The sequence below is a fragment of the Salvelinus sp. IW2-2015 genome, linkage group LG31, assembly GCF_002910315.2.
Source record: "Salvelinus sp. IW2-2015 linkage group LG31, ASM291031v2, whole genome shotgun sequence".
Classification (NCBI taxonomy): domain Eukaryota; kingdom Metazoa; phylum Chordata; class Actinopteri; order Salmoniformes; family Salmonidae; genus Salvelinus; species Salvelinus sp. IW2-2015.
This window is the reverse complement of record NC_036870.1, coordinates 21321946-21335643: the sequence shown is the minus strand read 5'-3', so window position 1 is coordinate 21335643 and position 13698 is coordinate 21321946. Positions and strand designations below refer to the sequence as shown.

The 13698-nt window shown below is 43.6% G+C and overlaps 2 protein-coding genes across 2 annotated transcripts in view; both read left to right on the top strand.

Annotated features, from left to right (window-relative positions):
* LOC111955545 (serine/threonine-protein phosphatase 6 regulatory ankyrin repeat subunit A) overlaps positions 1 to 512 on the top strand; it is a 13239-nt gene extending 12727 nt beyond the window's left edge. The window contains exon 8 of the mRNA XM_023975754.2: positions 105 to 512. Within this exon, the coding sequence (XP_023831522.1) occupies positions 105 to 512 (408 nt within the window). The remainder of the gene's footprint in view (positions 1 to 104) is intronic.
* A 7578-nt stretch (positions 513 to 8090) lies between these two features.
* On the top strand, positions 8091 to 12180 carry mturn (maturin, neural progenitor differentiation regulator homolog (Xenopus)). Its single transcript, XM_023976557.2, is given in 4 exon segments — positions 8091 to 8636; positions 10356 to 10478; positions 12077 to 12119; positions 12122 to 12180. Coding segments are annotated over 4 exon segments (396 nt in total). The 5' UTR covers positions 8091 to 8465.
* Positions 12181 to 13698: the final 1518 nt, after the last annotated feature.

Here is a 13698-nt window from a genome sequence, read left to right as displayed (position 1 = left end):
ACGGGGGTCAAGCCAGTCTACCCTACAGGGTCTCTAGAGGGTCAGCCAGTCACCCTACAGGGTCTCTAGACAGGGTCAAGCCAGTCTACCCTACAGGTCTCTAGACGGGTCAAGCCAGTCTACCCTACAGGGTCTCTAGACGGGTCAAGCCAGTCTACCCTACAGGGTCTCTAGACGGGGTCAAGCCATCTACCTACAGGGTCTCTAAACGGGTCAAGCCAGTCTACCCTACAGGTCTCAACGGGGTCAAGCCAGTCTACCCTACAGGGTCTCTAGAGGGCATCAGGCCAGTCTACCCTACAGGGTCTCCAGAGCGGTCAGCCAGTCTACCCTACAGGTCTCTAACGGGTCAGCTCTACCCTACAGGGTCTCTAGACGGGTCAAGCCAGTCTACCTACAGGGTCTCTAGACGGGTCAAGCCAGTCTACCTACGGTCTCTAGACGGGGTCAAGCCAGTCTACCCTACAGGGTCTCTAGAGGGATCAGGCCAGTCTACCCTGCAGGGTCTCTAGACGGGGTCAAGCCAGTCTACCCTACAGGGTCTCTAGAGGGCATCAGGCCAGTCTACCCAGGGTCTCTAGACGGGGTCAACCAGTCTACCCTACAGGGTCTCTAGACGGGGTCAAGCCAGTCTACCCTACAGGGTCTCTAGAGGGTCAAGACAGTCTACCCTACAGGGTCTCTAGACGGGTCAAGCCAGTCTACCCTACAGGTCTCTAGACGGGTCAAGCCAGTCTACCCTACAGGGTCTCTAGAGGGCATCAGGCAGTCTACCCTACAGGGTCTCTAGAGGGCATCAGGCAGTCTACCCTACAGGGTCTCTAGACGGTCAAGCCAGTCTACCTACAGGGTCTCTAGAGGGGTCAAGCCAGTCTACCCTACAGGTCTCTAGACGGGTCAAGCCAGTCTACCCTACAGGGTCTCTAGACGGGTCAAGCCAGTCTACCCTACAGGGTCTCTGGGGTCAAGCCAGTCTACCCTACAGGGTCTCTAGACGGGTCAAGCCAGTCTACCCTACAGGGTCTCTAGACGGGGTCAAGCCAGTCTCCTACAGGGTTCTAGACAGGGTCAAGCCAGTCTACCCTACAGGGTCTCTAGACGGGTCAGCCAGTCTACCCTACAGGTCTCTAGAGGCATCAGCCAGTCTACCCTACAGGGTCTCTAGACGGGGTCAAGCCAGTCTACCCTACAGGGTCTCTAGAGGGCATCAGGCCAGTCTACCCTACAGGGTCTCTAGATGGGGTCAGAGTCACCTTTGTTTATAACGTAAACAACTTGACATACCTAACATACCTCGCCTTCAGACATTCTCTTTCGATGGACTAGATTCCTAGAGATATACAACACACTGTGTGTATAACACATGCATTACATGTGGATGTGTATAATATATGTGTACTCTTCCTGAAACACAAGGAATATACTGACATTTCCACTAAAGTAGTCAATGTTTTTAGGAAACTCGCTCTCTTCTTCTCCCTATCTCACTCACTCTATCTCCCATTCTCACTCCTGTTCTCTCTCTCCCTCTCACCATCTCCCTCTTTTTCTCCCCCTCTCTCTCTCCCTCTCTTTCTCTCTCTCTCTGTCTCTCCCCCTATCTCTCTCTCTCTGCCTCTCTTTCTCTCTGTGTCTCTCCCCCTAACACTCTCTCTCTCCCTCTGTTGTTGTTTTAACCTCTCTGGGCTCAAAGGGAAGAGTTTGGAAGAGATCATATTTCTAATGAAAACCAGAAAAGAAAAGGAGATGGTTTAGGAGGAAATTAAGAAGTCAGTCTTGGAACATACTGCTAAAGGCTCAAATACAGGGCAGAGTTGTGTCCCTCCAAACCAGGAACAAGCTCCTCTTCTATTGTCACGCCCTGACCTTAAAGATCCTTTTTATGTCTCTATTTTGGTTTGGTCAGGGCGTGAGTTGAGGTGGGCATTCTATGTTTTGTGTTTCTATGATTTTCTATTTCTATGTTTTTGCCGGGTATGGTTCTCAATCAGGGACAGCTGTTTATCGTTGTCTCTGATTGAGAACCATACTTAGGTAGCTCTTTTTTCCACCTGTCTTTGTGGGAAGTTAACTTTGTTTGATGGCACTTTGCCTTAAGCTTCACGGTTTGTTTTGGTATTGTTTATTGTTTTGTTGGTGACATCTACTATTAAAAGTATGTACGCTGACCACGCTGCACCTTGGTCCTCTTCTTACGACAGCTGTGACATCTATCCAAAAACAACCTCAATTTAGCATTATAGAAACTTTAAATAGTGTGTTTATATCCGGAGTAGGGGGTAGGGAATAGGGAGTAGAGAATAGGGACGAATAGGGAGTAGGGAGGGGCAGCTGGAAATGTGCTGTGTGAGAGTTTTTCTGACCAGAAATTCCATCCACGAAAACTGTGACACGCATCACACAGGGACCGTGTTCTCTACAGATGTAGGATCTTAATTTGAGCCAGTTTGCTACAGCAGGAAAATAATCCTGCAGCAATAGGAAATGTGAATGATTATCTGGATTATAATTGGAAATTTTTGTAGGGGTTGATTCAGTTTTCGTAAGGGAAAATCAAGTCTGAAATTTCAAAGTGGAAATTACAAACTTCAGAAGCCTTTTAAAATTCCAAATACACTACAAGTTTACAATTTCCTGCATTACTGGCCTACCTCCAGCTCTGTCTCCCAGCGGTTGATGTCATCTGTAGACTGGTTCAACTTCTCCAATTCCCCCTGTTTACACATAACACACAGGAGACAGGGAGGAGGGAAGGAGGAGAGAGGACAGGAGGGAAAATTGAGAGGAGGGAGAAAATAGAGAGAAGGAGGGAGAGAATAAAGAGAGGAGGATATAGGGTGGAAAGAGAATGAGAGATAAAGAATGCAGAGATTGGGAAGAGAAAGGATGGAGTGCGTAAATAGAGAGAAGAAGGAGAATGGAATGAGGGGAATAGAATTGGAGGGAAAGCGAAAAAGATGGAGGTATGAAAAGGAAAGCAGGGGAACGTTAATTCAAATATGTCATCATCTCACCAGGCCCTAACACATCTGGAGATGGTTAAACGTTGAACATGTGTGTGTGTGTATGTGTGGTGTGTGTGTGGTGTGTGTGTTGTGTGTGTTTTGTGTGTGTGTGTGTGTGTGTGTGTGTGTGTGTTGCCTCTAGATAACCTTCACTTCTCTTTACCACCTCATGTCCCATTGTCATTCCGACATGCCTAATAACGTAATAACATCAAAATATCTATCTTGCTACAATAATAACAGCTAGGCTAATCACTGTACCTGGATCCTGGGGTCCAACTCTTCCTCCTCGTGAGATTCACACTCTTCCTCTGATCTGTTTCCATGTTCCAACTTCTCCATATTTCTTTGTTTTTTGGGGGGTTCTTTGAACCAGGGTGCTACACAAAATGCGACCCACGCCGAGATGAGACTTCTGCGGCTAGTTTAGTTCAGGCGGTCCGTCTCCTCTGACTACACCCGTAGAAGACTCAACAGTATAATAGAATCCACAGCAAGCTCGCAAATACACGAATATACTGCAGTTAGATAGAGAATGAGAGATGCAGGAAAGCGTGTCTGTCTGTAGCTCATTATTGAAATGAATCCCACAGACACAACAGTCGGTTCTGCTGAAAGCGACTTTCCCCGACAGATACTGACCGTGTGAGTGAGTTAGAGGGTTTCCACTAGTTACCAAAGCCAAAAGGTCATAATTGGCTATATCGTAAAAATTCAGGAAACAAAAATTTGATTTTTGGTCTTAATTTAAGGTTAGTGTTAGGCATAACGTTAGCAGTGAGGTTAAGGATCGGGTTAGGTTTAAAATCACATTTTAAGAAGATACATTTCAGAAATAGGCGGGGTTTATGACTTTGTGGTTGTGGTAACTAGTGACGACCGCGTTAGAGAGGGGCGAGAGCGAGAGAGAGAGACAGAGATGAAGAATGCAACAACCTAAGAAAGAAATTGAGAGACAGAGAGACCCAGAAAACCTGAGCCTACGCCTTCCCTATGGCGAATCACTAAAACAATACAGAAATACACTACGGAAAAAGAAGGAGCAGCTCAATGTAATTGAAGAATCCATAGACTCTCACCACTTCTGGGAAAATTGGAAAACACTAAACAAACAACAACAAAAATAGTTATCTATCCAAAACGGAGATGAATGGGTAAATCACTTCTCCAATTGTTTTGGCTCTATAACAAAGAACAAACAGCAAAAACATATACATGATCAAATACAAATCATAGAATCAACTATTAAAGACTACCAGAACCCACTGGATTCTCCAATTACATTGAATGAACTACAGGACAAAATACAAACCCTCCAACCCAAAAAGCCCAGTGGTATTGATGGTTTCCTCAATGACATTATAAAATATACAGACCACAAATTCACATTGGCTATACTTAAACTCTTTAACATCATCCTTAGCTCTGGCATCTTCCCAAATATTTGGAACCAAGGACTGATAACCCAATCCACAAAAGTGGAGACAAATTTGACCCCAATAACTTCCGTGGGATATGCGTCAACAGCAACCTTGGGAGAATCCTCTGCATTATCATTAACAGCAGACTAGTTCATTTCCTCACTGAAAACAATGTACTGAGCAAAAGTTAAATTGTCTTTTTACCAAATTACCGTACGACAGAACACGTATTCATCCTGTACTTTACAAACAAACAAAACAAAACAAAGTCTTCTCATGCATTGTTGAATTCAAAAAAGCTTTTGACTAAATTTGGATGAGGGTCTGCTATACAAATTGATGAAAAGTGGTGTTGAGGGAAAAACATACAACATTATCAAAATCCATGTACAGAAACAACAAGAGTGGCAAAAAAAAACCATTTCTTTCCACGGGGCCATGGGGTGAGACAGGGATGCAGCTTAAGCCCCACCCTCTTCAACATATATATCAATGAATTTGCGAGGGCACTAGAACAGTCTGCAGCACCAGACCTCACCCTACTAGAATCTGAAGTCAAATGTCTACTGTTTGCTGATGATCTGGTGCTTCTGTCGCCAACCAAGGAGGGCCTACAGCAGCACCTAGACTTTCTGCACAGATTCTGTCAGACTTGGGCCCTGATAGTGAATCTCAGTAAGACAAAAATAATAGTGTTCCAAAAAAGGTACAGTCGCCAGGACCACGAATACAAATTCCATCTAGATACCGTTGCCTTAGAGCACACAAAAAACTATACATAGCTCGGCCTAAACCTCAGCGCCAAAGGAAACTTCCACAAAGCTATGAATGAGCTGAGAGACAAGGCAAGAAGGGCCTTCTATGCCATCAAAAGGAACACAAAATTTGACAAACCAATTAGGATCTGACTAAAAATACTTGAATCAGTTATAGAACCCATTGCCCTTTATGGTTGTGAGGTCTGGGGTCCGCTCACCAACCAAGAATTCACAAAATGGGACAAACACCAAATTGAGACTGTGCATGCAGAATTCTGCAAAAGTATCCTCAGTGTACAATGTAAAACACCAAATAATGCATGCAGAACAGAATTAGGCCGATACCCGCTAATGATCAAAATCCAGAAAAGAGCCGTTAAATTCTACAACCACCAAAAAGGAAGCGATTCCCAAACTTTCCATAACAAAGCCATCACCTACATAACCTGGAGAAGAGTCCCCTAAGCAAGCTGGTCCTAGGACTCTGTTCACAAACACAAACAGACCCCACAGAGCCCCAGGACAGCAACACAATTAGACCCAACCAAATCATGAGAAAATAAAAATATAATTATTTGGCACATTGGAAAGAATTAACAAATAAACAGAGCTCTGACTATGTACAGACTCAGTGAGCATAGCCTTGCTACTGAAAAAGGCCACCATAGGCAGACCTGGCTCTCAAGAGAAGACAGGCTATATACAGACTGCCCACAAAATGAGGTGGAAACTGAGCTGCACTTCCTAGCCTCCTGCAAAATGTATGTACAGACACATATTTCCCTCAGATTATACAGATCCATAAGGAATTTGAAAACAAACCCAATTTTAATAAACTCCCATATCTAATGGGTGAAATACCACAGCATGCCGTCACAGCAGCAAGATTTGTGACCTGTTGCCACAAGAAAAGGGCAACCAGTGAAGAACAAACACCATTGTAAATACAACCCAAATTTATTTGTATTTATTTTCCCTTTTGTACTTTAACTATTTTCACATTGTTACAACACTGTATATAGACAAAGTATGACATTTGACATGTCTTTATTCTTTTGGAACTTCTGTGAGTGTAATGTTTACTGTGAATTGTTATTGTTTATTTCAATTTTGTTTATTATCTACTTCACTTGCTTTGGCGATGTTAACATATGTTTCCCATGCCAATAAATCCCTTGCATTAAAATTGAAATTGAGAGAGAGGGTGTCAGGTTTTGGCCAGGACTGTTCAGGTTTTGTTCACTAGATGTCCCCCTTGCACCTTTTTTGTACCTTTTGTTTTTCTTGCCCTAATTATTGTTTGCACCTGTAAGTCATTCCCTTGTTAGTATTTAAACCCTGTGTGTTCCTCAGTTCCTTGCTCAGTGTTTGTATGTTAGCACCCAGCCCCAGCCTTTGTGATAATTTTTCTCTTGTTGGATTTTCCAGAGGTTCTCTGGTTTTGTTCTCGTGTATTTTTGGATTGGTCTTTTGAGGTTTGTTTTTTCCCTTGCTGTTTTTACCACTTTGTGGATTTTCTTTGTATTTTGGAAGATATCTATTTTTTTATTAAACCACCATCTCTAGTACTGCTGTGTCTGCCTCATCTTCTGGGTTCTGCCCATTATTAGTGACTGTTTCTCGCACCGGGTCCTGACAGAGGGAGCTGTGGCGAGAGATTAGATAAAATGGGAATTGGGGATAGTGCGCCCCGTTTCTGACCATTAAGTTGAACGTAGAAGCAGGCGCGAGGATTAAAGAGAGCACAGAGAAGGTGAAAGGACTGCGCTCACTGTATTGTCATAGTCATACTGACGTGTTGTGTTATCATGTAGAAGTCATGAATAACTTCATACTGAATAAGAAATGTATGTTCAGTACAAGTTCAGGGTGAACAAGTTATATGATCAGGTTTATAAGCAGCTGTAAGAGAGAGAAGAGAGAGAGAGGGAGAGAACTTTGTATAAAGCTCCTGCCCTCCAAACACACTCACTGGAATGGCAGTGTGGTCAAGGGGTCGGAAGGATTGCCTTGCTCAAGTAGTATTTTACTGGGTGACTTTCACTTCTACTGGAGTCATTTTCTATTAAGGTATCTTTACTTTTACTCAAGTATGACAATTGGGTACATTACTTTTACTCAAGTATGACAATTGGGTACATTACTTTTACTCAAGTATGACAATTGGGTACATTCTCCACCACTGCTCATTTGAGTGTTGACTGATGTGACACCCCCCACACACACAAACATGAGGGATCACAATGTTCTCTCAATGTTCTGTCTACGGTGTGCATAGCATATATAGAGTATAGTTTTCAGGCTGCCATATCTATGTGATCATTGTCTGAAAGTGGTCCAGTGGTTCATTTCACGAGAGGGACAATCTAGATAGGGTGCTGCTGCCACCTAGCGGACCTCTGGACCTCCGTCAGCTAGCCTACACACGGCAGCTTGGATTTATTGTAGCCTACAGTACACACCCACATTATCTTTACGTAAAGTGTGTGAACTGAAAAGCCTGCCTCATTCATGTTGGAATGAAGACAGTTATAGAAATAAACTTCAGTATAAATCATTGGTAAATGAAGTTAGCCTAGTGTCATTACAATAAGTAGGCTAGGCCTAGGCTCCAGCTTTTAGCCCACGTGTGATTACGCTTACTATTATATAACATTTCTAGACAGTGCCTATATAATGAGATTAGGCATATAGGCCTACTGCTCTATGTAGAATAACATTACTTTCAATAGGGAATACATCTGAAACGACACCCTATTTGCATTTATAGTCTTGAACGTTAGTCTCTGGCTGCTTGTTGAGAACCAAACAATAATTTCGTATGGAGGCACGGAATTTATCGATGACAGCCCTGTGCCGCGTCTCAGCCTGTCGTCATCGCGTTGAATCGTTAAGGGGCGTAACGTTCCACAACGCGTGCGTAACGTATGAATGCGACCCCAGACGGACTGCTCCCCGCTGATCTCATCGGTTAATGGACTACTGAAAGGATGAGGGTTTGAGAAAACACCTTATTGTTACCGACTACCGTGAAGCCAGTGTAATGCAATAGTGAAAAGATCTTGTCTCTCTCGCCACGCGCATGGCGCGTTAGGGGAAACTGTAGGCTACAGCTGTCTGTCCGGTCAGCTGTTTTTATATACCGAGAGACAGCAGCATCACTAGGAGGGCACGAGACCACAGACTAGTCTATACCGGCGCCCCGGACTCCCACAGACCAGACCGCCAGGACTAACTGAGAGGACAGAGAGAGGAGGGCAGAGAGAGAGAGAGAGAGGAGGATGGAGTTTAAGCAGCTGGTGGAGGTGGCGGAGAAATGGTGTTCGTCGGTTCCGTTCGATCTGATCTTTGCAGAGGAGGATGATGAGAGGAGACTGGACTTCTACGCAGAACCGGGAATCTCATTCTATGTCCTTTGTCCCGATAACATGACGGGAGGGACCGAGAATTTCGTAAGTGTGTGTGTGTTTGTGTATGCGTTTGTGGGGTTGCAGTGTTTTGGGGTTTGCTTCTCGGGTCCCCCGGCGCAGTGTGTGTGTGCGCAACGGGAATGATGTCACTGCAGTTTGATTTGGTGCACCGGACTATAGCACGCCTGGCGCGCATGTTGTTTTGGTCGCATTATATGCCGCGACCTCTTTTATCTGCAAACAGTTGGGATAACCCGCATTGAGCTGCTATGGGCATGCCGCTTGTCCTGCGCATATAGACACAGGCCTGCAATAGCAGTGCTGTTGTTGTTTTGTCCGCTGCTCTCTAGTCCCCACTCTACATCAGCTGGCCAGAGGGCGCGGACACCACAGTTCTCCTGGCGCGGCGCCCGGCAGTAAATAGATTATGTCAGCAGTCGCAGCGGTTGTGGGGCCTATAAGGACTCAGGGCCGTGCATCCCTCCATATGCAACTGGCAGTAATACCTCATGTTGTATACATTTGCTATGTAAATATGTAATGCACATGCAGAGTCACTCAGCTCCTCTATGATGCAGATGTGTTTTCTCATGTAGGCCTGTTTGGTCTCTAGTCTGTTTACTGCACTAGGTCCTATCCCCTCCATCTCTGCCACTTTCTCTCCCTCTCTGATTCACTCTCTCACTATCACTCCCTCACACACACACAAACTGTTTTGTTCTTCTATCCTCGTGGGGACCTAAAATGTATTCCCATTCCAAATCCTATTTTCCCAAACCCTAAACCTAACCCTTACCATAAACCTAAACGTAACCCCTTACCCTAATTCTAACCTTAACCCTAATTGTAACTCTAAACCTAACCCCTAAATTTAAAATAGCCTTTTTTGGGAAATGTCCCCACAAAGGTGAATTTACCTTGTTTTACTCTCCTTGTGGGAACTTTTGGGGATTTTAGGTCTCCACAAGGATATAAGAACCAACCCACACACACAAACACACACACACACAGTGCTGGGTAGTCCCAAGGGCAGACACTGGCAGTACCAGTCTGCAGTGAAATATGGTACCTCTCTCTCTCTGGCTGGCAGATTAGATCCTGTTACCATGCCAATCAATACTGCTATCAGCAGGGGGAGACACACACACACAGTGAATGCACCACTCCCTCTCGGTCACAGGGGGACACCGTTTAGGGTTGGCCAATCCCTGGAGAGCTCATGGGAGTGCCAAGGCTTTAAGTTCAGGAGGCTAACACAGTCTTGTGGCACATGGATTCAAACCCCGGTCAGTTGTACATGTGTGATTCACTCACGTCCATGTCCAGTATCTTGACGTTCTCTGTCTGTCTGTCTGTCTGTCTGTCTGTCTGTCTGTCTGTCTGTCTGTCTGTCTGTCTGTCTGTCTGTCTGTCTGTCTGTCTGTCTGTCTGTGTCCCTGTGTGTGTGTGTGTGTGGTGCGTGCGTGCGTGCGTGCGTGCGTGCGTGCGTGCGCGTGCGTGCTTAACTACAAGCAGTAGTTGTTCCAGTAACACTCCCTACTTGAGCTCCTGTCCTTGAATGTCTGTGTTATTCGCTCTCTAATCTCTGGGTTTTACTTCTACTAGCTGTACTCTGACCTCATATAAAACTCAGTGGATCGACCCAACATCTACCATGTATATATATATACCTTTGACATTAGCACAGTATTACGGTAATATATGTGACAATGTGGCTACATGGGTTAGGTTAATAACCTGTGTGTGTGTGTGTGTGTACAGCATGTATGGAGTGAGAGTGAGGACTGCCTGCCATTCCTACAGCTAGCCCAGGACTACATCTCCTCCTGCGGGAAGAAAACACTGCTAGAGGTCCTGGACAAAGTCTTCACTTCCTTTAGACCGGTAAGTAGCCTAACGCTAACGCAATAACACAACTAGACTACTCCTACATAACAACTAAACTACTCCTACATAACATAACTAGACTACTCCTCAGAACATAACAACTAGACACACCTACAGAACATAACAACAAGACTACTCCTACAGAACATAACAACTAGACACTCCTACAGAACATAACAAACAGACTACTCCTACAGAACATAACAACAAGACTACTCCTACAGAACATAACAACTAGACTACTCCTACAGAACATAACAACTAGACTACTCCTACAGAACATAACAACTAGACTACTCCTACATAACATAAACTAGACTACTCCACATAACAACTAAACTACTCCTACATAACATAACAACTAGACTACTCCTACAGAACATAACAACTAGACTACTCCTACAGAACATAACAACTAGACTACTCCTACATAACATAACAACTAGACTACTTCTACATAACATAACAACTAGACTACTCTACAGAACATAACAACTAGACTACTCCTACATAACATAACAACTAGACTACTCCTAATAACATAACAACTAGACTACTCTACATAACATAACAACTAGACTACTCTACAGAACATAACAACTAGACTACTCCTACATAACATAACAACTAGACTACTCCTACATAACATAACAACTAGACTACCCTAATAACATAACACTAGCTACTCACTACATAAATAACAACTAGACTAGTCATAGACAATAAAACAACTAGACTAGTCATATAGACAATAAAACAACTAGACTACTCCTACAGAACATAACAACTAGACTACTCCTAAATAACATAACAACTAGACATCTCCTACAGAACATAAACAACTGACTACTCCTACATAACATAACAACTAGACTACTCCTACATAACATAACAACTAGACTACTCCTACATAACAACTAGACTACTCCTACAGAACATAACAATACACTACTCCTACAGAACAAAACAACTAGACTACTCCTACATAACATAACAACTAGACTACTCCTAATAACATAACAACTAGACTACTCTACAGAACATAACAACTAGACTACTCCTACAGAACATAACAACTAGACTACTCATAGACAATAAAACAACTAGACTACTCATAGACAATAAAACAACAAACTACTCATAGACAATAAAACAACTAGACTACTCCTACAGACAATAAACAACTAGACTACTCCTACATAACAACTAGACTACTCCTACATAACATAACAACTAAACTACTCCTACATAACATAACAACTAGACTACTCCTAAAGACAATAAAACTAGACTACTCTAAAGACAAATAACAACTAGAGTACTCCTACAGAACATAACAACTAGACTACTCCTAAGACAATAACAACTACACTACTCCTAAATACAATAACAACTAGACTACTCCTACAGAACATAACAACTAGACTACTCCTAAAGACAATAAACAACTAGACTACTCCTAAAGACAATAACCACTGTTAAATGTCATCCTCTCCCTCATCTCGGCCTTCTTCTACTTCTCTTCTCCATTTTCTCCCCCTCTCTCTTCATTCTCTTTCCATCTCTCTCTTTCTCTCCCTTTCCTCTCCCTCTAGTTGCTGGGTCTACCAGACATAGATGATGAGACGTTTGAGCAGTACATGCAGGCGTGGAGGGGAACCAAGCCGGATCACCAGCAATGGGAGTCAGCCAGCAGTGAGCCTACAGAAGAGGGTCCGACCGGGCCACAATAATACCACGCCTCTGGTCTCATCCCCTGCATCAATACACAGGCCCAACGACCCTGTAGCGACTATCAAAAGTCATAATGTATACTCAGATTCATAATGTTCACATACACAGGACAGCCGGACAGCCAGCCGCTGAAATGTACCATTGCATTCTTTAACTTGTCAAAAGCTTTGCTCTCCAGATATTGCACTCTCTTCTCATGTCACACACACACACACACACACACCCACCCACACACACAACACACCCCACACACACACACACACACACACACACACACACACACACACACACACACACACACACACACACATATAGCCGTGCCATACAACATTATTATTAATGTCATTCATACAGCAGGCTACAACATATAGTTTCTATTACTAACCACCACCATGCTGGTTCTAGCATGATAAACATGACACTCTCCAACCTTGCTCAGCATATCCACCTAAAGACAAACAATCAACTAGTCTAGCAGCAACAACATACTCCCTCCCCAGCCTGGCCGCCCAGACATAGCAGAGCACTGTCACTGTCAACCATGTAACACCTGACTGGAACCATCCACTGTACCACACAATGCTAGCCAAACCAGCACATTGTTGTGAACTTGTAACAATGTTAGCGGTGAAAATAGAGGGAGGAATAGAGAAGAAATGTAATCCTATGTTAGAAACTGTCCCTTATGTACTGCTGTGAAGTTGGCCAAAAGCTGCTGTATCTGTGTGTTTATTTCATATTGAGTGTGTGTGTGTGTGTGTGTATTTGTGCGTGTTTTGTGTGGGTGTGTGCGTCACCACCATCAGTGCACTGCTACGCTTTTACTATCCCCACGGACCTGAAGGAGTAGGATGAAGTTGTGTTTAGACACTGATCCGAGGTCATTTTTCCCCGTTATTGGGATTGGGGAAAGTAAACTGTTCCTAGATCTGTGTCTACAGGCAACGTCTACCTGCAGCGGCCTTCTTCCACCTTACTAAACTAGGCCTACACTTGTTACTCTCTCTGAACATGGCAACTACGATAGATGTAAGTCTCTCTCCGAATGCTTTTAAGTCTTTACTTTGGCTTATGAACACAATTTTTAGTTACATTATTTAACTGAATGTTTGTCATGCTAATGTGTGTTTTTATGTTCTGTCCTCCAGTGTGTGTGAAGGTATTCAATAAATAAATGTGTGGAGGGAGCAGTGAGTCTGACTGGGTTTTTGATATGCAAATATAATGTACATATTACATATCTATATTAAGTATGACAATTATATATCTGCCAGACTTTTTATAAACATCTGCTATGTCTATAGCCTAAATTGTGTCCATGCAACTTTTGCTGATGTTAATGGGCTTGATGTCACTTGACCACACACACACACACACACACACACACACACACACACACACACACACACAACACACACCACACACACCACAACCTACCTGACTACAGTTAAGATGCTGTTACTTTACTCGTAGTCCCCCTCGC